Source organism: Oreochromis aureus, linkage group 8 (assembly GCF_013358895.1).
Source record: "Oreochromis aureus strain Israel breed Guangdong linkage group 8, ZZ_aureus, whole genome shotgun sequence".
NCBI lineage: Eukaryota > Metazoa > Chordata > Actinopteri > Cichliformes > Cichlidae > Oreochromis > Oreochromis aureus.
Genome location: NC_052949.1, coordinates 17,133,967 through 17,161,420, shown reverse-complemented (window position 1 = coordinate 17,161,420; position 27,454 = coordinate 17,133,967). Strand labels below are relative to the sequence as shown.

At 42.2% G+C, this 27,454-nt stretch overlaps 1 protein-coding gene across 1 annotated transcript; it reads right to left on the bottom strand.

Moving 5' to 3' along the window:
* Positions 1-338: 338 nt before the first annotated feature.
* LOC116327625 (double C2-like domain-containing protein alpha) lies at positions 339-27,060 on the bottom strand. The gene is made up of 11 exons (XM_039616722.1): positions 26,940-27,060; positions 21,948-22,300; positions 20,171-20,250; positions 19,879-19,953; positions 19,484-19,593; positions 13,749-13,875; positions 11,089-11,148; positions 6,803-7,002; positions 3,716-3,797; positions 3,466-3,562; positions 339-1,788 (listed from the first exon to the last, which is right to left on the bottom strand). The coding sequence occupies exons 1-11, from the start codon at positions 26,969-26,971 to the stop codon at positions 1,652-1,654; spliced, it is 1,353 nt and encodes a 450-aa protein (XP_039472656.1). The 5' UTR covers positions 26,972-27,060; the 3' UTR covers positions 339-1,651.
* Between the last annotated feature and the right edge of the window lie 394 nt (positions 27,061-27,454).

Below are 27,454 nucleotides of genomic sequence, written 5' to 3'. Positions count from 1 at the left end.
TTCTTCTTTATAGCTTTCATAGCTGCCTTCATTCCAACTTTCTTTAGACATGTTGCTGCCACTGAATTCAAAATTACTGATATTTTTCTTGAAGTAGTAAAATGCCTCAGTTTAAACACGTTTTCTATGATCTACTGTGAATAAAATACGAGCTTTGCAAATAATTGAATTCTGTGTTTATTTTACAAAGCATCCCAGCAATATTTTTTAATTGCAGTTGTATTTATTACGTTTTGTAAAGATTCAATTTATGTTTTAATTGCTGCAGTTATTGTTTACTGGAGCAGAAAGTTGGGGTGTGTGTGTTGGTTTCCTTTCACCTTACACGTTTGATGGATCACTTCTGCTCTCTGTATAGTCAGAGAAGAGGCTGCACTTACAGTTCAAGAACACCAGGTGGCAGTATTCGCTTTACTGGCTTCCTACCAGGCTGTGTGATTGAAGGAGTCCACTGTGGACCAAAAAAAAAGATAAAAACAACCATGCAAGCTTTCCAAAAGACAGACATCCCAAACAAGTGAAACAGCGCACATATATTTACATATTAACACCAATGGCATTGTGAGCATGCCTGTTCACCACACAGAGAAAACCTGCAGCTGAAAGCAGTCGACAGTAAAGCAGCAGCCATGGAGAGTCACCATAAAACACAGCGCTCTATACACCGGTTCATATTTACAATTTGTATATGAAACAAAGGCATGTGACTTTATTTACTGTGTCAGAGTACAACCATGCATGGTTCACCGTGAAGCGCTCTGTTGCCGTGAAACTCCTCTGTTACTGACGTTGGCCTTACAAATTAGGGAACGTGAAGCAAAACCGACCGACACCGATATCAGAGCTGACACGTCAAACAACTGCGAACAACATTAAAGAGCTGTTACCGTTAAATAAAATACAGTTTCTTCTAGGGAACAACACGTTGATGAACATTTCCAACCTTTTTTTTTTTCTTTTTTTTAAAGTTTGCTCCATCAACACCGAACATGCAAGTAAGTCACACACAAACCATCGACGTGGAAGAACCAGTTTTCTTATCAGCTCGTGCTGTCAATCCAGTGACGATCAGAGGAGAAAAAAAAACATCCGACAGTATTAAGACCACTTGGAAATATCTTCGGAAGCATTAGGCAATCATTATTGCACGGAGAGGTATGTGCGCTTTGAGACAGATGGGCATAACCGCGGAGTTTTAATGTCAGCGGTTAATGAAATCGACTTGCCTGAATTTAATAAGAGCAAGCAAACCTGACATGCGGGACTGCGCGAGAGAATAATTAAACATTTTCCCCTCATCAAACGTCCCGGCGTAATTATTCTTCGTGAGTGGGCTCTGTCCACGAGGAGCATTTAGACCGAAAAGCATTGAAAGGACGTGAATGGTTGCCAGTACTGTGAAGAAAATGGTTTCAGCTTTGTGTTGGGGCTGTTTAGATCCGAGATTAGAGTATTGATCTGTGATTGTGGACAACCCTCCCCCCACCCCATCCCACCTATCTGGGCATGATGTTTTGAATTATGACACAAAGGAGGATATGGATCCGTCACAGTCATGCAGAACAATCCTTAAAACATGCGATGAGACGTCCTTCATCCCGGGTCTTCAGGCGGTCCCTCTGGTATCAGTTATAGGGGAGGAAGCTCGGGTTCATTCCTGCAGCGTGGATCCGGGCAGCTCGTTGGTCAGTGTGTGCCAGCGCTCCACTTTCTTGCCCTTGTTCTTCAGACAGTCTATCCAGTGCTGCAGAGTCTCTCCCTGTGAATGACACCCTAAGGATACCCCCCCTTACAAGGGCAGGGACAGAGCAGACAGAGAAGTCAAGAAGAGTATAACAAGCTCCAGTACACAGCTTCTGAATATGTGTTGCATTGTTTTGTTCCATTTTATTTATAATAGAGCTCTAAAACAAAGAGGATCAACAATGAAACCTCATGTTCCAGGCTTTTAATGTTTCTTTTTTATTATTGTAATCAGGTACTAATTAGACCTGTATGTATTTTTTAACTTTGTCTAATGAAGTGTGTTCAGATTGGCCATTAATCGTGCTGAAAAATTAAAATGTCAGTAATGTTTTTTCTTTCTTTTTCTTTTCTTTTTTTAAGCTTAGGTAATGGGTTGGAAAAAAACAGCTTTGTCCAAAATACACCCATAATAAAAGACATTTGCATAACTAACAAAAACCGAAAAAGCAGAAAGACTTCAAGCCGGATTGGTTTCTTAGTAAATAAGGGGAAAAATGAACACGGCTGAGTCAAGTTCCCCTCTTTAAATTCACTGGCAAACAGCCCATTGTGAATGGCTCTCCAGTTTTAGATCTAATCCCCATCTTGTTTTTCCAGTGTGATGAAGCACCTAGAGTGCGTATTATTTCAGGTCGGGAGATGTAGTTAGTTTGACTCATGAGCATTGAAAGTGTGTATCCATTTCCATATGAAAATAATCCCTAACAAATGCCATTCTTCCAATTTGAGGAACATATGCCCACAACCTGACTGCCCATCTGCTTCAGAAAAATACCACAAACTGTATTTTTATGCAACATTTTCGCACCCTCACTAGAAGAAGGTTTGGCGCTGAAAGTCTTGAACTAGGACATGTTTGTCACCATTTCTGTTCATAACTGTTATGCACAAAAGACGTTGGGTTTGCTCGTGTCAGGATCTCATCTCTGCTTTTGCATATGATGTTGTTCTGCTGGCCTCACTGGACCTCACTGATCACCAGCTTGCACTGGGGTAGCTAAATGTGAAGCAGCTGGAATGAGATTTAGCACAACAGAGTCTGAGGTCAAGGTCCTCAGCTGGAAATAGGTGGAGTGCCCACTCTGGGTCAGTGAGAGCTGAGTGTGAAAGCAAAGCTGTCGGTGAACTGGTCGATCCACGTTCCTAACCTCACCTGCGATCACAGGCTTTGTGTAGTGACCGAAAGAATAAGATTGCAGATACAAGTGGCAGAAATGAGCTTCCTCCTTCAGGTGTCTGGACTCTCCTTTAGTGACAGGGCGAGAATCTCGGTTATTTGGGAGGGGCTCAGAGTAGAGCTGCTGCTCCTCCACATTAAAAGGAGGCAGTTGAGGTGGTTCAGGGATATGACCAGGATCCCTCCTGGAAGCCACCTAGATGAGGTGTTTCGGGTATGTCCTACAGAAAGGATGTCCCGGGGTAGACCCAGGACATTACACATCTCAGCTAGCCCCACCGTCCCCCATAGAACTGGTGGACATAACTGGGAAGAGTGTCTGGGCATTGCTGCTTAGGCTATTGCCCAGAAAAACAGCAGAACATGAATGGATGGACGGACATCTTCATTTGCAAAATAAAAATGTAGAAAAATGCCAATGAAGAATTCAAACTATTTACCTTAAAAGAGCATTAAAAATGGAAGTAAATGTTATCAAATGCAAGAATCTTAGGCCAAACATCTAAAAGTAACCTGTAGCCTCACTCGTGGCATGAACTTACCTATGAAGTCATTGGATTTTCCTAAATCATAGTCCCACACGGTGACCTCCAGCGTCTTGGTTGCTAATTCTGAGAAGGAGATCTCATAGAAAAACTCCTGAGTAAAGACAGAGTGAACAGTCAGAAGATCTCGAGCACACAAAAGTCTCAGAAAACTTTTAATGCAGCTAACTGGTTGGAGGATACATTTAAAGCTTCTAAATGAGCTGCGCCTTCGCTTTCAGTCATTACTGAAGTGGATGATGCGTACCTCATTAAACTCCGGGTTGAGAGTCTTTTTAATGACCGCTGTTTTGTGCTTGGATTTCTTGTGGACGTCTGGCTTCAGGTACCTGTGACAGAAAAATATTTTACCATCGTGTTTACGAATCATTACTGTTCATATGTCAAAGCACTGGAAGAAAGAATAACAGTCACTGCAAATACCGGGCATGGCTGTAAAGGTCAGAGGAGGAAATCATGATTTTTCTATAACTGTTGAGGAAGAGCAAAGACTCAGTGATTGCTGTGTTACTCTTACTTCATTCTTTATTCTAAATGAATACACTATATTGAAGCGCTAATAAGCATTAGATCAGCTGATTCCCTGTATTAGTTTTTGCACTAATCTAGCCAGCTGGTAGCTGTAGCTTCATATTGAACAGGCAGTGATATCAGTCTTCTCTAATCCAAGTCCCCCATCGATCCCCTGAAGGTTTCATGTATTATTTGTTAAACCCACTGTGGGGACTGATAAGTATGTCCTTCACCAGCACAGCACAGATTGTAAATTCACAGCCTCCCTTTGCGAGCTGTCATTAAATTCTCAGGATATTTTTAAGCCAGCTGGAAGCAGCGTGGCAAAAATCTCTATTCACATTTGCTTTCCACCCACCACCCACAGCTCAGGCTCGAGCGTATGTTCCCACACACTCTCAGACACAACAAAGCATCTGGGAAGATGCTCCCGCCAAAGGGCAAAGATGTGAGCACGCATCCAAAATGAAACAAGATGCGTGATGTGTTCCTGTGGATGTGTGAGGGATGCATGCGTAGGTTTGGTGCATGTAAAGCGGGAGAGAGAGAAAACTGGAGTTTGAAGCATAACGGGAAAAGAGAAGGGAGATTAGTGTGTGCGTGAGGTGAGGCGAGGCGAGCGTGCTGGCATTTCTGTGTTTGTGCGCGTCCGTGTGTGTGAGCGTGTGAGATGGGAGGCTGTTGAGTGTTTTACTTATTGCAGAAACAGCCTCAAAGCCAGAACCAGCACTCAGGAAAACACTGACACGAGACGAGGGGCGATTTTTAAAGCTCATTTGTCCACTTTATGTCAGTTTGCATCATTCAAAACAGAGACCCCCCTCTCCCTGATACCGACACAAACACACACACAGTGACACACGCAGTCTTCATCAGTGAGTAATGAATCTCCAGAGGACCTCTCTGACAACAATAGCACCCAGATCTGTTTTTTTTCTAATCCTGGACCTCCTCCATGATCCAACACACCCATAACATTAGATCATGTCACTGCCTTTCAGTCGGTTTCAAGCCTGTCAATACCCATACAGTCTCATAGTTGTCTTATAGTCATCGTGATGAATGAGTGGCACATTTCCCAGAGGCCCCTATTTGTGTGAAAAGCTGCACTCATCTCTCATCGTTACCTGATGTGAGGTTAACTCGAGCCATCGATCACTCGTGAGTGGCAACAGAAGGTGATTTATAGGGTCAGTATGAGCCAAGGGCCAGTTAAGACCAAACTGGGGTATTAAGGTGTTGAGAGGAGGGGGACGGAGATTGTCCTGAAATGAGGATTGTGACATGTGAGTCCATCAGTCTGATCTGTGTCATGTGTTCATGTGTCAGAATGTGTGTGTGAGCATTGTTGTGTGATAATAATAGTACGTTTATACATACGGTATATTTTTTTAATTAAATGAAGTCCTTAAATATCACAGACAGGTAGCTAAACAGATGACAATTCATTTTAGTAAAGCTGATAACGTATGACATCACAACCACCTGCAGTAAGTACAGCTGTGTGTGTGTGTGTGTGTGTTTATATTTATAATATGAATTATGAGGGCAGTGATCTGAGGTTAAGTGATTAGCCTGCAGGTAAATTTAGAGCGACAGCCAAGATTTGAATCCAGTCGAGTGCAATTCATATTACGGCTGGGATCTTATTGACCAAGGAAATCAATACACTTACTATATCCTTAAAATGATAGGTTAGAGGTGTAAATGTTTTGGTGATTATCACCTCCTGTACCAATATCACAGTATAAGGTAAACATCAAAGTTTATACCTCAGGCTTTGTTTGTCTGAAAGTCGCTAGTGAACATGAGTAATATTCAAATATCATAACAGATACCATGTCACGAGTGGATCTTTTGCTCCCACTGATAGTCACTAGGATTGGGTAACTTTTCATATTCGAACAGATACTTGGAAATTTGTACTGTACAGTTTTTGTGTGCATGTGTGTACTTTTTCAGGGTGAAATAATAAATTGCCAAATTCATTATATAATTTTCTCTTAAAAAATACGTTTCTGCTTCTATATTTAAGCATTTTGTTATTACATACAGAATAAAACCTTTGTGCTTGACCAGGTGTTTCACTCAGATTAGATGTGTTGCTATGACCACCTTTGTATTTTGCATTAAAAATATTCCCGAGTTTGCTGTCTGAGAGCGAGTTAAACCTCTGCATCCTCACTGGTATAATGGTTGAAGAAATCAAGAAATCGGTAAAGAAATATTGGAGTTTTATACAATAACCTGAGAACGAGGCAACATAGGCGCTTCATATTGATACCATAGGTGCATCTACTAAAAACCTCGAGTTTGACGAGTTCTAATCTCAGTGATCTCAACGTCACGGTCACAGATTAAGTTTTATTAAAGTCTTAAGCGATAACTCAATAAGGAAGTCACCTAGGATTCTCAAATAGATGTCATAGAGCATCAAGCACAATTTGGATGGTACGCTGAAAAGTAGTGAATACTGTACCCAGCCCTATTAGTGACTCGCCTCTAAGCTGGTATGCGCCCACTTCGCAATGCCGATGTTTATTTTCCCATTGTTACAACGAGGCGCTCGGTTTTTCTGGCATTCTCTGGTTTCTGGTTTCCACATCCTTGCTGTTCTCCTTGTGTGTGGAGATCTCTTAAAACCTAAGGGGTTACTTAAACAAACTGCTGAGGCTTTGCCGCTGCTGTAGGTTGGACCATCGAGAAATAGGAATAGCATTTGGGGTACTCCCAGTCAGGGTTGGTTCAAGGACGTGGAGGTTTGGTCTAAAGTATTTTGGCCCATCATAAAATTCAGGCGATGACTTGATGGCGTGCTTACGTTTTAACGTAGGGGTCGGAGAAACCGTTGACGTCCATGGCTGCCAGATGGGCGCAGCGCTTGACGCCCACACACAGCCCGCCACGAGCTCTCTCCTTGGCCTCGCCCTTCAAGTCGCCATCGGTGGATGGCGGAAGGAACTGGAGGCAGAGCAGCAAGCGTCCTCTCTCCTCTAGACTTCTCTGCTGCTCCGTCTCCCACTGAAAGAGAGACGACGGACAGAAACAAATAAAATCATAGAAACGGCAAACGAGCGGCCTTTGTAGTTCACACATTAGTGACTCGGCCTAAGCTTCACGGTCAATAATGAAAATGAGGCAGCAGTTTTGTTCCACGACCTTCAAACCTGCTATAATCAATGAGGTTTTTTTGTTTTGTTCTGTTTTTTGCATTATGTGTGATTTTAAATGTGCAGTGTAAGAGAATTTGCAGCTGACTCTCTGGCCCTGCTGAGCCTTTCACTAACTTATGGCTTATTGATTGTTTTAGTGGCCCCACGACTTTATTGGTTTCTTTCTCCCTTTTGTTTTCGTCACCATTATTTCTAGCCACAGAAAGCAGCTGTTTACAATGAAAAAGCCCCGATAAGCCCGATGCATGCTCCCTGCAGCACTAAATGACATACAGACAGACAGTCAGCGGCAAACTGGTGAACAGAGTGGTGTGTTTGGAAGCAAAGGAGCCAGATTTTCCCTCAGGAGTGAGTGGAGCTAAACAAAGCTCTGAGGAGTGTTAGGACTGGAGTGGTGGACTGTAACGGTTCATTAGTGATTTTTTCCTACCTTGAAGCTGTTTCCAGCCTTGGTTCAACGCAAAGCTAACAATGCAGACTCACTGAAACATGATTCAAATGAACGCTCATGTATTGATTTGATATCCATGACTGATGTATGATCACAAAACCAGGCTCAGTTGTGGAGGATAGTAAAGCTAGTTCTCCTTCTCGCTTAATGGACAGCTTGTGTTTCTCACCACATTCAAGGCTGTTCAATTAGTCCGCCTGTTCTCACATCTTTCAAACCCGCCCACAAATTTATTTCCTTCCCATTTGTCTGTCGCCCTGCGAGAAGCTGGCTCCACACTTGATGCATGTTTATTTCCACCTCCCTAATGAGCTGCTCTCTATCGATCTGTGAAGGTCCGAGCTGTTTTCTTACCAGGTACCCGGTGCAAATTATCCTCACTAATTACAAGTTTTTTTAAGTCCCCTGATTGCTGACGACAGATGGTAGACTGGTTGTTGCCAGCAAAGATGAGTCCCAGAGAGAGACACAAAACATGGGAGACAGGAAAGGCAGCGTGATGAAAAGAAGGGGCGAAACTGTTGAAACAATTTTAAAAAAGGGAGGCCGGATCTCGAAGGAGATCAGTATGTGTGACATATTGATCTCCTTTGCTGTGTCCACCTCTTGCCTGAAGATAAGACTTAATGAGAGATGGAGAGATATTACAGGAGACGTTTAGTGGAGATACAGTAATGGTAGATCTACGGTGCACCAACAAAGACAGCTTTTGAAAATCATGCACCTACAGCGATGCAAATCCAAAATAGCAAATGCTTCTTTCCTATAAATACCGTACATGTACTGCTGCTGCTGGCCATGAGGGTGAGTCACGGGCCCGTGAGAGCGCCGTCTTCCCCTTCTTCACCCTCGGTTGTTGCTTGCTTTCTTTCTTTCATCTGTCACTTTGAATCTATTCTGTTGTTCCGCTTCTTGTCAAACGCTTTGGTAACTATTTGATGTTGTCCATAGAAAATACAAAAGCCGGGAGCGACCAAGTACACTGACTTAGAGGCTGATGTTTCACTTTGTCCAGGACGGGTCTTTGCTGTTGGACTGAGAGCGCTCCTGAAGTTTGTCTCTAAGCTCTTTAGATGAGCTCAAGTGTTAGATGAAAGTCAGTGAGCTCTTTAGGTGTGCCTGCTTTAATAGGAAAGCTACATCACAGTGATGAGCATAAAGTCCACTTTAAAGCAGGACTGTATTACCAGTAGCCTGTGGCGTCTACTTTAGCACATCATCATGTGTTAAGCAATTAAACAATGCGTTTTAGCCAGAGTGTAGTCAGTGCATGATATTGGCCTAAGTTTACTTGCAAGAAGGGGCAAAGGTGGCAAACCCAGTGCAGCACACAAAGACGTTTATTTAGGACTCCTTTATCATTTGATTTAAGTACACTTGATATTCCTAAGTGTAGTTTTTCAGTGTTTGGGGTGAGTGTTGTGAATAGACCCACTTTAACCCAAACCAAAGTCCTTTTCAAACTCTTACCAAGTGGTTTTGGAATCTAAACTAACCCAACAGTGACAGCAAAGGTAAAGAGCATGTGAGGATAAATGCAAGTTACACAGACCCTACTTGGGCGGGAAACCGCAGGGGTGTTCTACGAAGTGAGGTTAATGGGTTTAGGTGGCTCTTTTTCCTGGCTAAATCACTGTGGTAGCTGTGAACACATAACCCGGTCTGGTTCCAAGTTTTCAGCAATCAGCAGGCAGTTTTTACCGATTTTTCTGTTTACAGCATGTTTTAAGTGCAATATTGATTCTCTATCGGTTGAATATGTCTTATGTTTAACATTTACAAATATCCAGTTTCAAGTTTCAGAGCTGTAATGTGCAGCTGTCATGTCAGAAATCAACAGCAGCACTGAGAGCGCTTTCATTGATAAAATAATTAAAGTGTTTATTTTACCATCCAGCGTGATGTAACCCCAGATTAATCACTTCTCTGCAGCATTAATCTCTCGTTTTATTTGCAACAGTGTTGCATTTTACTGATAAGATCTCTGGAGTAGGTGATACTCACAGGGATCATTTTGTGCCCGAGAACAGTCATGTGACCTCTGAAATGCCCCCTTTCAGCCTGCAGCAGAGAACCCAGCTTAACAGAGAAAGCTTTGTGATGCGTGTTATCTCCACCTGGGGTTTTGGGTCTTGTCAAATATAAATAAATCCTGACTGTGTTGAACTTCGTTGGTAGTATACATCTCTAGTTGACAAGCTGTCTTCTTGGCTCTTTAAAGAAATGTTATAGTTAACATGAGTATCATCATGGTGATGACGGTGGTAATCTTTCGTGATGATGCACATGAAATACTGTACAGTGCACTAGTTATGCATGCGCCCTTCAGGCAGAGCTGCAGTAGACTTCCATTTACAGAAACGTCATTCCTGTAGCACTTTTTTCACGTCTGCTGAGAAGACTACCCTAAACCTTGTTCTTCCTGACTAACACCAGTGCAACTGTCCAAATGTCCACACACCTATAATTGAGAGATATTTGCAGACAGTGAAGTGAGGATAAGAAATACTGGAAACAAAGTTTAGCTGCTCTCGATTGCGTCACAGCTCGGCTCTTTTCCCGCACAGCTGGGATTCTGCGTCTCATATCTGCGTTGTAACTGTTTTCACTTTTTGAGGGTTGTCAAACACACAAACAGATCCGATGAAGAGGCCGCTCGGAGGAAGCATTTGTTCCGCTTCATTTCTGCTGCTGTAAGAGTTTAAGTGAGAATTTTCAGGACGACATTTAACGGCTTGTTACACGGTTGTGTTCCTCTCTAATTTACAGACTTGATTAGGAAGAATTGCCAGTGTTTCCTGCACTCCCCCACCCCTCTGTCTGGTGGGGACAAGGAGGCATGCTGCATTTCAAAATTCCCCCACGTGAATCAAATCCATTTAGCCAGGAGCTGCTCATTTTGGCCTTTCGGTGTTGCAGCTGTCACTGACTGACTAAATTTAGGGATAATGCTTTTTTTTCCGGTCATTTAAAAAACAGCTTGGGGCTTAAGGGGTAAAAGTCAGTGTGTGCATGTTAGTTTAGTTTATGCAGCTTTTAAAAGAACAAATAAAAAAGAATCATTCTTCAGCTTACAAATGAAATTTTGATTGGATGCGAAATAACATAGCTCTGCTAAATTATTTCCACTCCGACAGCTTTGTTTGCTTTGTTGTGTAATTATTTTCAAAGATAATATTTTTTTATACTGATAAATTGGATAGAAAAGTAAATAAGTAGTAAGCACATGTTGTACTTCTGCTCTAGCTAACTTTAGATAAATATAGATGACTAACTTTATAGAGGGCTTTTATCACTACCCTGTTTCTAGTTTAAACTAATACAAAAAATGCAAATGTATCACGAGGTCACTTAGCCCTGTTTTGAAAGAGGAAACCAAAAAAATGGGTGTTGTTCTTTAAGACAGGATGAAAAATGGACTGAGGGGACAGACAGGAGGAGGGTCATGTTGAACAGAACAGACAGAGGACTCGGGGTGTTCACCTCTCGCAGGTAGCAGGAGATTCCTCTCAGGGCTGTGCTCATCGCAGTGGGTGAAGGCAGCTGGAGTCGGAGCAGAAAAAAGAGGAGAGGTAAATATTGAGGTGGAGAAGACTGAAAAGCAGGCAGGTTGGAGGAGCAAAGAGAAAGGGACGGCTGTATCGAGCGGAGAGTGGAGCCACTTTGAAAATTACATTCCTGACACAGCGTCTGTTCGCGGGATGACAGAGGGGCTTTAGCGTTTGATCGCAGAGTGGGCACCGGCCTCAGAGGGCCAGTCCAATACCAGCAGCCTTCCCCAGCTCAGAAAGAACAAAACCCAGCGCCCTCGCAACCCCTTTTAACACCTCTGCCCCCGATCCCTGTGCACCCCCCTCCCCCCGCTTTTATTTTTTAATCCATTTGTTTCTCATCTCTCTGGTTTGCTCTTGCTGTCTATTGACAACTCTCCGCCCCCCTCACCTCCTGCTCTTTCTCCTCACCTTTTATTCTCCCGGTGTTTGCAGCTTTTTTTTTCTTTTTCCCCCACATGTGACCCGGATGACATTTAACCTACACGAAAAGCTATTTGTGGGTCATGGGAGTGGAGATCAAATCCACTTCTTTCTTTATCAGGTATTTGTAATTCCAAGGAGGCACAAATCATCTCAGACTTCACATAGCAAAATCACCAAATTCCGGAGTAACATTCAAATTAATAATAATAATGATAACAACCTTGTAGTTATTATTATGCTGACTGCTGCTGTGTCTTTTATTTCATTACAATAAAAGATACAGTTTTAATGTCTGTTCAGTCTGACAGTATTTGTCAATTTAAGCAGGAAAACTGAAAATTCGCTCTAATACGGCTGATGTGCCAAAGCAAAAGAATATTTGGAGAAAATTATCTGAAAACAACAACAACAACAACAAAACAGATCGATGTAGCGAGTGCTCTGATGGTCCTGGATGAATCCCGAGCGCAGTGGTTTTAATTCCGATGGTTTTTCCGAGCACAGCAGCTCATTAATGCTGTTCTGTATGCAGACAAAGCGTTCAAGTTTGCTAGATAAGATCATTACGACAAGTCGGAAAATGTAAATAATTGATGAACTTGCAGCTGCTGTGCCACAACCTGATTTATTGATTTATTTTCAGCCAGTATGGATCAGTATTGTGATGCTGCCACTGTCAAACGAAGCCAAAGGAAACATGGTGACACTGGCCATGTGAACCTTCAGCACATCTTAAAGCTGAAGTTTTTACTAGTTGCATGCAGGCTGGTTATACTATCACACTGAATGATGCTGTGCAATAATACTTTAGACGATGTTGTTATCTACTTTGCAGGAACTGTTTGGGAGAGGCCTTTTTTCTGTGTTCCTATGCACAAAGTGAGCTCTAAAATAAATGGTCTGCCCAGTTTGTTGTGGAATACGTTGCCTGGCTGGCACCGAGCCCCGACCTTCACCTTCTCCCACACTTGTTGGATGAATTTCAACAGCCACTGAGAGCCACGCTTTATCCAACTCAGTCACTCAGATTTAAAACTGGGTGGAACGAGTTTAGGGCCTAACATTTTTAAATGTAACTTTTTTTTCCATAAATGCGTACATGGGTGCAGATTTGCCATCAGCATTCAGTATTAACATTTGAAAACTTTGAGGTCATTTTTCTAAATCATTAGCGCATCTTTCTTTTCCTTCTTCCTAATCAATACCTTATAGAGCTCGGTCATTTCACACCATGCGCTGGCAGCTGGGATAGGCTCCAGCTGCTCTGCAACCCTTAACTAGATGGGCCTTTTTAGAAAATGGATGGAATTAATGCTTAATAAGTTATTGGATTTTTCACAAACTGGCAATACAGTTTATTTCTATAAATGCAGTTATTGATTTATAAATCTAAAGATGCCACAGCCACACCGCTTGTTTTTTTAATTTAAATATGAAGAGACCCAGATGTGTGATATTCATCCAAGTGAATTGATACATCGATCAGGCACAACATTAAAACCACTGACGGATGAACTGATATGGTTTATTATCTCAGTACAGTGCAGTTTTCTGCTGGGAAACCTTGGGTCCTGGCATTCGTATGGAAGTTATTTTGACACCTATCACTCACTTGAAACTTGCACACCATCCACACCTGACAATGGCGCTCCCCGAAGGCAGCTGCTCTCCCAAATAGGACATCCTGTCACTTTGCAAATCTGGCCAGGAATGAGTTGGGGTAACACAACAAAAAGCCCAAAGTGACAGCCCAACCCACAGACTCCCATCTGATCCAGTGCCAGAACAATCATGATTCACATCCTGCAGCACACAGGATGCACCGCCGGCACCAGACACCACAGGACGCCTCCAGAGGTCCTCTGTCCGAGACCCAACTGGTCAAGGCCATTGTGACTCACATGAAGGGTTGCTACACAATATTACAGATGGTTTTATTGTTGTGGCTGACCGGTGTGTGTTACCCTCTGTCATCACCTCATCCCCTTCTTTCCCTGTGCACCCCCCCATCTTTACTCACAGCTGTGAGTCAGACAGGATGCCTCAATAAATACTGCTGTACCCCCTACTGTATCATTCATCTCCCTTATACGCTTATATTTTCCTTTTTCCTAGTTTTATAGGTTCTGTCTTTCTTTTTTTCCCCTCCCCCCCCGTTCTTCTCACAGGAGGTGGATGCTCCAGACAGATGTTAAAGTGTTTGGTCTGGTCAGGCTTCACACGGCGCAGGGCCACCCGCGACTCCCCAATGAACTCATTATGTGTCAGCTTGTCTTCGTCGCACACGGACACCCTGGGAGTGAGAGACAGGGAGGGGATGGGGAGGTAAAGAATGAGAAATGAGGAGAGAACGATGGGCAGAGCACAAAGCATGAATCAAAATAGGAGTAGCTGGTTACTGCAGTGGCATATTAGGGCCATTGTAGGTATGAAATTCAATTACAGAGCTGGATGAAACAATCTATTTACAAGGGGAAAAACTATAATCCTGAAATTTTACACATTTTAAAGGAAAGGCTTATGAAAACACATCGCATCACTCTGCAGGTGGATCAACGTCACCGCACCACAGACGCTGGTAAAAGAACATGAAAAAAGGGAATGCTGCATCCACATGTTGGTGCAAATAATACCTCTGCAGCTGTTCTTTGTTTCTGATGCTCAGCATATAAATGAGTATATTGTTTTCTTTTGAAGAGCATTAGTTCACAGTAATATTTCTGCAAAGTCTGGATGATAATGGCTAAAATCACAAGGATTTCTTTATTGGAGAGTCTTGTTTCAATGGCAGTGTTTGGACCAACATGGCAGGCATCTTTACGGATCTGAACAGCACTGTGAAAAATTCTTTAGTTATACCTCATTTCTTAAGATTTTGCTTCCAAGGAGACGGGATGTCTTGAAAATTCTTAAAGTGGTCTTGAGAATTAGTTCTCCACGTTTTCTGAAGGTCTTTCAAAGTTTTTCTTTGGACATTGAACATTTGTGAAAAAGCAGCCAGTGTATTTTTTTGTACCTGACCATTTTCAGAGAATTTATTTTTTTGTTAAGCCACTTAACAGTGTTGTGTCCACACATAACAGGCAACTTAGCAAAGCTACTAACAGAACACTTTCAGGGATTTTGTGTGTTTTTGTGTGTCTCCATTTCTTTATTTGAATCTATGAAACACAAAGAGAACGCAGTTTGACAGATAAGAAAATATTTTTGTACCAACAAAAAAATTTGTACCGATTTCCAAAAGGCAGTTGGACCAAAACTTTGCATATCTCTACATGCAGTCAGGGCGTCTTTAAAAAATATGTGGAAGCTGAACTGCATTTCAAACTGCGTTTCAGGCAGTGGTGTTGGCGATCTTGTCAAAATTGATGGACACAGAAAAGAACCATCAGGTTTTTATGCCATCTGAAAAGCATGAACAGCTAAATTTTTCAGCATGACAATGCTCCCAAACACAATGCCAGTGCAGTAAAAGCATACCTGGATAGTGCGCTACTGTGTGGTTTCCTATCAATCATGGATTGGCCTCCCTAAAGCCCGGACCTCAACATTATTGAAGCGGTGTGGGATCATCTTGACAGAGAACATAACAGAAGGCAGAAACATCCAAAGAAGAGCTTTGAATGTCCTTCAAGGTGGTCACACCAAATACCGACTGACAGCATATATTACAAGATTGAATTTCTGCGTATGCTTGCACGTTTTAACAAGTCACTGCACCCATTTCTCATTTTCTGAGCAAAATACAAAGAAATGAGGCGTGAGTCAAGGGTTTTGCATAGTATTGTATAATTTCTGAGATAATTCAAAGTTTTACTAAAAATATAAAGTTTTTCTTTAGTCATGATCCGCCTCCCCACCACCCTTTTTATGTTTTTTAGACCTACAATGACCCTGATATGCCATTAGTGATTAACAGTGTAGACAGAAAATGTAAAGTAATCAGATGAAGAGTGCTTTTTGTGTGTGATGGAGTGTGGTAGTCAAACACAATATCATGAGTCATTTTAGGGAAGGGAAATCACTGACATAAACATGACCTGAATAAAGTAACACAGTCAGAAAGTGACCTACACTACATGTAAATCAGGCCTGTGTGTGTGTTTGTGTGTGTGCAGACTAGAAGTAATTACCATTTTCCTCCAGCAGGAATTTATATAATGTGAAAGTGCATCATGCTAGGTTAAGTCAATCCATATTTATGGGCCTGGCAAACTTTTACACCTGCCATAATAGTGCCTGAAATGTACTGGTGGGTGGGTGGGGAGAGCGGAGTGAAGGAGATGCAGGGATGCTGTGTATGTGAGGATTTAGTGACGTGATGAAAACAGGCCAGTCTATTTAAATGAACATGTGAAGTGATATGTTACAAGCTAACTGAAGCCCAGCGCCTTTTCTCTTTAATTTATGTAAATGTGAATGAAAGACATACAATGGGAAGAAAGAAAATCAAGAAAGCGATCTGCCACAGGAGAGATTGGTATATAAACATGCTGCCTCTCCATCTACTGCTTCATTTGGCTTCTTACTAAATTCATAACCACAGGTGTAACATTTGTCTTCAGTTTCTGATAATAAAAGACAATAATCTGTTAAAATATCGAGAGTTAATATCTAGTTTAGTGACTTAAGTTTCCTTAATCTGAAACATTGGGTATCAAAAAGAAAAAGACAAAACTAATGATGAAGAGAGGGGGGAAAAAGATGAGTGCAGATGAGAGCAGCAGCTGGCGCTAAGGGGAGAAAAATGGTGTAAAACAGCTCGAGGGTGAAGTGGTAAGTGAGAAAATGATGGGTCAAAGAGGGAAGAAAGATGGAGCCATTATAATACCAGCTGGATGTAAGGCTTCACTTACAGAACATCAAGTAATGAAAACATTTAAGTGTCATTGTGACAGCTCATGATTACTGACGCCTCAGACATCACTCATAATGTGAACCCAAGCAGGGGGTGGTGAATCTGATCTACACATACCAGCACCACCTTATAAACAGATGAAGTCTCACTGTGACTGCCTGCTGTCTATTTCTGGTAGAAAACTTTATCAAAACTTGTGACTTTTTGAGTCAAACATTGATAAATAATAAGATAAAATACCAAAATTTTGATTCTTTAGTTCTGCATACTTTAATATTTTACTATTAATTTTGACTTGTGGTCCTACACACGGACTGTAATAATGCATTCATTTGAAATGACCACAAGGGGGCGATACCTGTGGTTACAAAAACAGTTGAGCTTGATTTAGACTAAATCTATGTCCTAACTGACGTCGTAACCAGAAACACCACAACCATCCACGCCATTCAAGTTGTTGTGGTATGCGTTGACCGGATGTGTAGTTACATCACATCAGGTAATGTAGAAGGTTACGGCGTAGGGTTAAAATGAGTTTCTCGTTTCAGCGTATGTTGCAGCATCCTGCTCTGTGTAATCTGTGAATCTGAGTTTTCTACTGATATGTCATTAAAATGGCGGTAAAAACTGGCACGATCCTACATACATGTCTTGAATCTGGCTGTGACAGCAACACAAGTTACATAAGAGAGGCACAAGACCGACAGAAACGCGGCTTGGGTCTATTTGATGGCAACTTTGTTATAAGGTGACGTTACGATCATGCAGAAATCTGTGGCAAACGGCCCTTGACTTTTCCTTTCACACTTTCCTGATGAGTTATGGACTCAGTCGCTCATTTTGAGTGGGAAAAAAAGCCTAAGGTGTAAATTTTGTTTCTCTAACTTTCAGAAAGATTGTGCAGAAAGATGTGTGATTTCACAGTCAGATCGACTCCTTGCTGGTCTAATCTAGTTTCAAAACACCAAGATTCTCATGTGGCTTCAAAACAGGACTTAAAAATCTAACAGGTGACGTCACAGTAGCTACATCCATCGATTCATGCTCCATAGAACAGAGATGATGATAATTGATAAAAAAGTGCAAATTGTTTTTTTGTTTTCTTTAAGAGGAGGTCAGTGTTTGGTTAAATGGTCTGAAGTACTCTGCTTTTATTGTGATGTTACATATACTTGTTTTAATACTTAGCCAAAGGCTGCTTAAATCAGTGTTGGAACAGAGTAAGAAACAATTTAAAATCATCATAACGGGATAAGCTGTGCAGTCTCAGCATGTTGCCTCCAAAGCTTAGTGTCACCTGATGCCGGTGGCTATAGCAGAGAATATTGTGAGGAAGTGGAGGCGAATAAGAGGGCGATATGTATTATGCTAAAAACAAACCCTACTTAGCCGCCTATTGTATCCATCCTGCTCTCCAGCATAGCGACAGCTGTTAGTCACCAAGAGCGTCAGCCATTATTACTTTACTGTTTAATTCATCGCTGGTCTAAATATATGATTTTTGTTTTCCAGACTAGAAAAGAGAAAACATTGATCTGGGCAGCACAGTTTGTTTCTTTGGGGCGATCACTGACGATCACCTCATGAGGTACAAAGTGTTATACAAGGATATGGGCGCTAGCCACTTAGCACGCTAACTCTGGTAGCTATCCATGTAACTACCGTAATGACATTGATACTTTTTTCCTGTTTATGTAGCTAAGTAATTTATAAAATACTGATGATTTCTTCTTCTGCACAATGATTTTGCATTTTCTTGTTGTCCCTTTTAAAAGCTTTTATTTGTCACATTATGGGTCAGTCACACTAGAGTAAAAAGAAACACAAATCTCCTAGCAACTGGTTGCCCAGTGACTGCATTGAAGTTTTATTTTAATGTATTTTTTTTTTTTTTTTTAGCTTTTAGACTTAAGTTGCTACCCTGCAATAACTTTGTCACTGTTTGTGGAGGAATTTCTCTTTCAGACCTATGAGGTTCTGGCTTGAATCTGAATATCAGAGGCAACAGCTTTTTGCTGATTTATACCATTTACCTTCTATAGTTACACAAACAGATCGCATGTAATTGCCAACTTGACCCCATTCAGTTGCAAACCGATGGCATCTCATTGCTACTTTGCTGCACTAAAGTTGGAGTGCGAGTGATTGCTGGCCTGGTCCTTGTCTTCAAATATTTCAAATCCAACAAGACCATACCAGAGGTTCATTGCACAGACTTACAGCAATTTTGGTTGTGTCATCGTCTCTAATCACTGTTTTCCCCAGTGTGATTGTAGCATTAGCTTGTTTTGGAAAAATCAGAAACTCTTAAATTCTTAGGAGCTGACACCAAACGTGTCCACAGTGACTGCTTGTCAAGTTTTAGGTTGAAATGATCGTTTGAATCTCGCGCTCTCAGAAGTTTGTTAATTTTAAAGACGCACTGTATTTCAAAGATCGATGGTGACATGTTTCCATGTTTACCTAAGTTAAACTTCCCATCTCCTGATCTTTACATGTCTCTGCTGAATTAACACTGCCAGATTGTCTAATTTCCCTGGAGAGATCATCCGTCGATCCTATTTAAATCCCACTCCCATGTGTGCTACGGCAAAGTTTTAGTCACAGGCAGAAACAATTCGCAGCTTTCGTCACCTCTAGAGGGGGGTCAATGAAATTAAAACACCCCGCGGAGCTCAGTCTGACCTCAATCTGTCACTGCAACTTGGAAAGAGAGGAAGCAAAGAGCCAGATTGAATGAGAGACAAAGAGAAAGGAGTGGTTAAGAACGAGTGAGGGGAGATCTTTTCTGATCCTGGTGGACAGGAGAGTGTGAGGATGGGGAGGAACAAAGGTGAAGAGGATCTCAGGATCAGTGGAGATGGAAACAGAGAGGGGCAACATGGCAAAATGGAGAAAACCCTATAAAACCAGGAGCTGAGATTGAGACGGATGATAAGAAAATCCTTTGTAACGCACGGGTCAGCTTTGCGATGGGAAATGATAAACAGAAAGGCAGGGCATGAAGAGGACAGAAATAGCCTTTCCTAGAGCAAACATTTACCGGAGTGTTTTGCGATACATGTCTTCCTCGGTGATTCCACAGTAAGTGAGCGTCTCGTTCCACACGGGATTCAGCGTGTTGCGAACAGTCTTGGTCTTCAGCTTATTGGCCTGTAAGCCATGGGCAGAGAGAAGAAAACAACAACTTAATGCCAGGCTTTGTCGAGGAGAGACAAACGGAAAACAACCTCTGCGAGGAAAACAAGTTCAGTTCCTACAATCTACAAGGTCATTTTGCCTCATTGCCGATTTATTGGTCTGCACTTTAGTTTTCATTGTATAACGCTAAAAAAAATGCAGCATGAATTAAATCTGCACTTCAGAGTCCTTGTGACAGGATACTGAAGGTCTCTTTCATTTAGGGACAAAAACTCTGTTCTGATAAGAAAATCAGACCTTGCAGGCGCCCGGCAGCAGATGCAGCTTGACGTAGGGATCAGCCAGACCATTGAAATCCATCGGCTTTAGACCCTTTTCAGAAAAGATACAAGCAATGTAAAAAAGAAGATCACAGTACAAATGTTCAACATCAGTACTGAATTTAAAACGACTAACAGACTAAGACTTGAAGGGTTCTTTTTTTTTTCTTCTTCTTTTTTTAATCAGCAGAACGAAAAACACATGCTGTTGAGTTGCATCTCGTTCAGCTGCAGTGGCTCTAATGGAGTTTTCCGAGTTCGGGATTTACCTTTGCTCGGAGGACTGTGCAGTGGAGGGAGCTGGTGGCTTTCTCGTACAGTAGGTCAAACTCTAGTGTCCCCAAAGAGGCTGGAAGGCAGTTAATAAAAAGTCACACACACACAAAAAAAATCATTTACTTTGGTAATTGCTTTTGAGCTGATGACTTTATTATCTGCAAAACAGATGGAGAATGATGGCAGGGAGAAACACAAACAGCAGATGAGAAGGAAAAATTGAATTCGCTCAGACTTTTATGAAAACATATTTTCTTTGTTTGAAAGGAATACATAAAATATTGCCCTTCTTGTTGGGAGTTGATAGAGAAAGATTGAAACTGTTGTCAAATCTGCCTGCAGTACATGTACTGCTGCAGCCAGCAGCTGGGTGGCTGACCTCAGCATAAAAGCATGGAAACAAGCTAAAACGGCTACACTGCTTCTACCCAAAAACACACAAAAACCCATCTCCTAGCAACTCTTAAACTGAATAACATGTTTTTCATTCATCCTTTGTAATGCTTTTCCTGTTTCCCGTAGAGGTTGACCTCTAACGTAGTACCCGGAAATTTCTACAAAACTTTATACTCGAGTCTTGGTACGCGTTTATGATTGCCCTTTTTTTAAAATCATGGTATTTAATTGCTTCCCACCCCAATAGGTCCAGGAAAGGTGTAAAGGGGAATTTATAGGCACAGAGAATCCCACTGCATTTACATGAGTCTCCATAACAGTGTGTCGGGAGACGCTTATATTCATCTAAAACTACATGGTCCTGAAGATGGACTACAAAAAGCACATCGCTCTGTGCGGTCTTAGTAAAAATAGGATCACAACCTCCTTGCAACTAAGAAAACTGAGAGGTTTCTTGGTGACAGAATTGAATTTTTTAACATTTACTGACTGACTACAAGTAGCTGCAGAGACCAGCTGGTTTGTGAGAGGTTGATTGTGCAACACCCTCAGCCTGCAAGGTTGCCTTCCACCAGGCAACCTGGTGATTAAAAACCTTGGGACTAGTTTATAACTTGACTAAACTAGTTGCTAAATAGTTGTGTTCTAGTTATTTTCTTATATAAAAACAATGTTGTCAAGCGCCTATGTCTTTCCACAATTAAATCATTGCCCTGCAGACTGTACATCAATATGAATGCAGGAATTTGTGAATTTCAGATCTTTGAGGTTCTGGCTGGACTCTGAATGCATGTAGTTTATGTGAATTTACCAATTTAGCCAATTTATTGCAGTTAATTGCAAACAAAATTGCCATTTTATTGCCAACTTTATGTGCAAAAGTTGCTCTGAAGATGGTAACTGACTGTGAGCGGTTGCATGACTGGTCCCCTTCAAAGCAACCATCTGAAAGACAATGAAATTGCAAGTTCATTGCAGATGTCCAGCATAATTTTGGTCATGTTGTGGTCTCAAACCACTGAATTCACCGTGTCACTGTTGCTTTAGAAGGCCAGACTAATAAACTTATATTTATATGATGTATTCTGAGGTAATTTGATAAGGAAAGTTTTTTTTTTTTTTTTTTTTTTTTTTTACAATGAAGTTGGAGCCATTCTGCAGACTATGCAGTGACACTATGTTCTCAGACTGACACATGTGGACAGCACATGTGCTGATAACAAATGCAGCAGTATTGGTCCGGCTCTTGCCGCTGTGCAAAGTTCTTTCAATATTTCAAGCAGTGAAATGGCCCGCAGTAAACCAGATGTGCGCTGACTTAATTTTATTTGCTCTTAGATTAGGTTGCTTCAATGAGACATCCAGGTGACTCACTGTTATCATCGCTGTCACAGCTGTCGATCTCAATGGAGGTGTCCATGCTGCTCATGGCTGACAGGGAGCCCCCTCCCCCCGCCGCTCCCGGTAACTGTGGCGACAACAGGCCGCTGCTCCCCCCTCCTCCTCCGATGGGCCCTCCAGCTTGACCTGTGCTGCCAGGGCTGAGCGTTGCGGGCGCCGCCACCTGATTGGGCGAGAGTGGCTCGGAGAAGGAGGAAGTGGGCGAGAGGCGAGGGAAGTAGGCGGAGATTTGACGAATGGGGCGTATGGGGCCCGGGCAGACATCGATGGCCATGTGCTCCTGGATGGTGATGCCCAAACGTTTTCCTTTTCGCACAGTCATAGGGCTGGAAAGGAGAATATTACATTAGTGTATGCACACAATTTTGAATTGCTTAACAGTGTAGCAAGAGTGAAGACGGGGCAATTTCTTTTCCTCAGCGCTGAGCTCAGTGAGGTGTTTGATTACAAACAGTCTCTGCTCCTCTAGGATTTTCGTTTTCAAGAACATATCTAAGGATGTTTTTGCCTCACAGTGCTTTCCTGGTGAAAATCTTTCCAGTGTAACTGGAACAGTTTTAAAAGATGACATTACATTTAAGATGTGCATACATTTGCATTTCAATTAAGCAGATCTGAATGAACCCAAGCCTATCAGAGAGGATAAAAGATAATGGACAACGGGGGTCTCCTCCATATCCTAATCATCCTCGATGAAACAGCAGTGTGTGTGAGAGTGTCTGAGCATGCATCTTATCTATAAAAATCTTTTCAGAATCCTCTGCAGACACAAAGGTAATTACATAAATCTTTACAGGCTGAGATGGAGAGAAGATTCCCGATGCTTATATAGTGTTGTGGTTCCAAGGAGTGGAGCTGACCACGAGGCTGATGTGTCTGCTCTTTTCCCAAAATAAAAAAAAGAGGGGGTGGATAACAAATATCTCATAGCTTTTGTTTTCTCAGCAGGGCTTGAGGGGCCATTCTGTCCTCTGCAGTGAACTGAAAATCCCCCCCTGGACTACCGTCGCTGCTTTCTCTGCATTAATCGATTGGAACTGAGAAGTTAATATTTGCACTTACTCCGTGTTTGCCGTGCACGTCGAGTTCAGCGAGGTTTAGAAACATAAAAATGAGATTTCAGACAGGGAAGGCTCGGGGTTCTGTTTAAGTATTTTTCTTATTTTTAAGCTCATTTTCAAGGTTTTATTGGATGAAAAGTAAAAAGTGAGACTGTCTTCATCTCTCTCAGTTACCTCTAATAGCCTATAAAAACAGAGTTTCTTTAAGGTTAAACATGAGAATAGAGGCATTTTAATGATTAATTCAGAGAGTATACCTATATTTTCTCTATTTTCTTTACATTTATCCCTTCTAAAGAGCAGATGCCAGTCTTCTATAACACTAATTTTTGGTGAAGGTCTTGCGTCAGATTTTGTATCAAAATTCAAAGGACTCGACTGAATATAGACACATTGCCACGAAGCCCCTCTTTCTCTGTGAAATTACTAGTTATGTAACATAGAAAACTACTTGGATAAGGTCAGTATATTCAATAAGCTTACTGCTTTCAAATGGTTTCACCAGAGAACTATTAAAAGGGTCTGAAATTACATGTCACGAACTGCAGACAGTATGAAAAATTGGACGTAGCTTCTGGGTCAGAAAAGTGGAGCTGTGGTTGCAAAATGATATCTAGTTGTATAGAAGTCTTTGTGGACACTGCCCTCACGCTTAACCTGTGTAAACCCTTTGCTGTAAAGTTTATGGGCTCAGTTGCTTATTTTTGGGTTATTCTGAATGAAACATTAAGTCAGTTTGTGAAAATCTCGTGGGCCTCACCCAATCTTATATTTTTTTTTACTAAAAAAAATGCAAAAGAAAGTGATGTATTGAAAATTTTATGCAAAAAACATAGACAGCACAGGCAGTTGGTTATAAATTGCTAATGCTACCTTAGTGTTAAGGTCTGTGTACGACCCACATGCCACTCGGAGACAAACTTCAATCAGTCTAGTAAATTTAGGTCAGTGTAATGAGTAATATCACAAACTGACCACCACCTATTAACAGTTTTAATTCACATTTTATATAAATAAATACATTTATATAAATATGTTGCCATACACACTTCAAACATGCATAATTTTGAACAGAATTTCTCACAATATTGCGGCCCCCAAGCACCTGCAGTACCTCCATGGCCCACCAGGGGGCTCCAGCTGCAGCTCACAATAGCATCGATAATACAATCGACCTACAGTGTACTCATTGAAACATGTTTTTGATAAGTAGTTAGCCGATGAGTGTGTGGGTTCACAGCCAGAGCTGCTCCTTGCTCGTGACATCTGGTTTTAAATCATCAAGACGGCGGTGACAGAAACGCTCCACCGGGTCACGTCACATGCCACCAACAAACATGGTGGAGAACTGGGGATGTTGAATTTTTGATGAGCCTGTCATGTCCATATTACAGGAGTCACTAACCATGTATTTATTGTTGACAAGATTTTGAAAAAGACACTCATGGGTGAGCAAAAATGTAGCTACAGCAAGCAGGCGGTTACACTTGAACTGTAGTAAAAGGCTAGCCGACTATAACCAAAGGTCGAAATCATTGTGAAAGTAGCCACCAAAACGCTACAAAGTGAGAATATTTGTGTACCCGTCCAGTAAAACCACACCCTGCTTTACACTTGAACAGAATAGGACTAGTCGTTTTCCAGCTACCATTCTTTATGCTAGGTTAATGGCTGCAGGCTGTTTTTGGGGTCAAAGCTAGTAAACAGATTCATTTCCGAGACTTATCTCATCAGGACACCATCATTATGACCAACAACTCCCCTGGCTGTCAGTGGCTCTAAATTTGTTGTCTCTGACCGTTGACCTTGAGTAGAATTGCGGGCACCGAGGGTCACTCGTCATACACGATCTGGTCTCACTGCTGTGAGCACAACAGCGGGTAATATACACCACAGATAATCCAGCTCTTTCTTGGCCGGCGTTGAAACAAACTGTTGAAGCACGCCGCAGTGTGCCACGCTGCAAACTTCCCTGACTCATTTGACTGAAAGGACTTTGACGGACTTCTGGCTCTGGGATGGGAAATGATGGACATCTTGCCTTTTATAAACCAGCAGCTGTCATGTTTTTGGTGCCACAAGAGCACATTTAATGACATCTGAAATCCTGAAAAACACGGAAAAGCGCTGGCGCTCTGTTTTAAAGCTCGATTAAGCAAAGCAGAGATATCCTCAGACTTGTTGCACGCAGAGTCAGAGTTAAATCATTTAGAGAGAAAACAAAGCAATAAATCACTTCTGCCTGACTATAAAATAAACAAAACAAAACAGAAGCCGCCCACGGGTGAAAATGAACTTAAGCGGTGGATTGCTTGATATTAAGATGAAGGTGAAAACGAGTCAGTGAGCTCTGAGATGTTGATTGACTAAAATTTATTGATGGATTAATTCAGAAGTTCTTATAAGAAAAAATAAGCCAGGAAAGCGTGTGTGTGCACACACACGCACACACACACACACAAACTGTGCCATAACAGCATGCACATCTGCAATCACACATGTAAATACACTTCTATGAGTAATTAATTCCCCTAAAATTACACACAAACACACACACAGCAGCTTGTTGGAGGGTATTGGTTGATATAATGTGTGCAGTCAGTCCCCACCCACCCCCAGTTTTGGCAGATGTGGCCGTAAGCTGGAGCAGCCTGAGCACCACCAGCACCACCAGCACCACAGGCATCAACAGCAGCACACGTACACCCTAGAGGCCCGGCGGCTCGCAGCTCTCTGGGAAGCAGAAGCTCTCAGGGAGCTCAGGACTGATCGCTCTCACGCTGCCAGCTGGAATCTCTCTCATCTTCTCGTTTCCTCGTCATCTTGTTGCTGAGAAGTCTGGCTGCACGGGCGCAAGATAATAAGGTGCCGATTTCAGCGTCACACTTTACAGGTTTTTATGTGCTGAAGCACTACTTTACATAATTCCTATATGCTGCAGGATAATGTGCCACTGTTTCCCCACAGCTACACACACACACTGTCCCTACATCAATTAGTTATGCAATCACATACAGTAGAGTATTTTATGCACGGCCCCCTTGTACTTATGTTCATGAGGTTACATAGGTTTCCAGCTTCAAGAGGGAGGAGCGATGCTGCCACAGTCTGGTGGTCAGAAATATCTTTGCGCAACATGCAATCTCCCCTCCTCCCCTTTTAGCTCCTTCACTTTAAATTAGAGTCATATCACAGGCATGGGGGCTCTATTCTTCAACCTCTGCCTTCTCACCTCCCCTTTCTTCTCCTGCACTCTTTATCTCTCATTATCTCTCCATTAGTCTTTCACAGACACCTTTATTCCACCTGTAGGTACGTGAGGATTTCTCTGTCTCCCGGCTGGTTTTCGTCTACTTTCCCCCGTGTCCTACATACAATGGGGCCCCTGCGGCAGGCTCCGTTCACCTTTAAATAACAAGCTGCTGGCTGACAGGCAGATGGTATAGTACTGTGCTTTCAGAGTGTAGCTGCTCATTAGAGCTTGGTACTCAGCATCATCTGCAGCTAACCATCGTGACAGTCGGCACTTATAAATTAAGAGCCAAGTTATTTTCAGGCAGCCAGGAACGGGAAAACTTGAGTGAGAGTGTGACAGGAAGGTGTGAAAGAAAAGTGAAAGAGCAGACACATGCCACATGTTGCACCTCACTGCTGTATGCAGAATGATCTGTCTGGTTTGTGATGCATTAGTTTTTTACCTTAAAAAGAAGCAGACGTGCACATGAACCTCACAGACAAAGTGAGCATGCAATGATAGCAGCGGAAGGTGGCCAACAAAACGTAAAACCAAACATTTGAGAAGAAGTGCAGGTGCAATTTAAGAGGAATAATAAACATTTCCAGCTTTGGCTTTAGATTGAAACTATCTGCATTTCAGAATAAAAGAATAAAAATGGTGTCTTACCTCAGTGATAGCGTAAGTGTGAAACTCCTCATAAAAGAAAAAGAGGAAGAAGAGGGGATTCTGGTGTGAAGAGGAGGAGGAGACTAACAGGTGGCGGAGCGGGGAGCAGAGAGTAGGGAAAGAGCTGAAGAGAGAGAGGGAGAGCGGGGACGGAGCGAGCGCAGATTAAGATGAAAATGAGGAGCTGAGGGGAGAGAGGAGAGCGGCATGCAGGAGGAGGCAGAGGAGGAGGATGGAAGGAGTCAAGAGGATGAGAGAGAAAGAGAGAGAGAGGCAGGGGGCGAGTTGTTCCTTGACAGTCTGCTACGCATGTGACCATTTCGCCTCACTCCCTCCTGCATCCCCCCACTGTCACCACACACACACACTTGTTTTTGCCATTTAGGAGGACACTGCTTTGAAATCTAAACATTCCCCTTCAGAATTAAACCAACCTTTAAGAGTGAGGCTGATTCTCCTTTTCTTTAATGCAATGAGCAAAACCAGCATTGGATTAACCTGATGGATATTTACTA

What these genes read in the sequence shown, in the direction of transcription:
- LOC116327625 (XM_039616722.1), bottom strand. Translation starts at nt 26,971, where the DNA reads ATGAGGAGTTTCACACTTACGCTATCACTGAG. An exon ending in CTGTGACAGCGATGATAACA is followed by an intron (nt 20,251 to 21,947) that starts GTGAGTCACCTG and finishes ACTGCCTTCCAG; the next exon opens with CCTCTTTGGGGACACTAGAG. An exon ending in ATGTATCGCAAAACACTCCG is followed by an intron (nt 13,876 to 19,483) that starts GTAAATGTTTGC and finishes TCTCACTCCCAG; the next exon opens with GGTGTCCGTGTGCGACGAAG.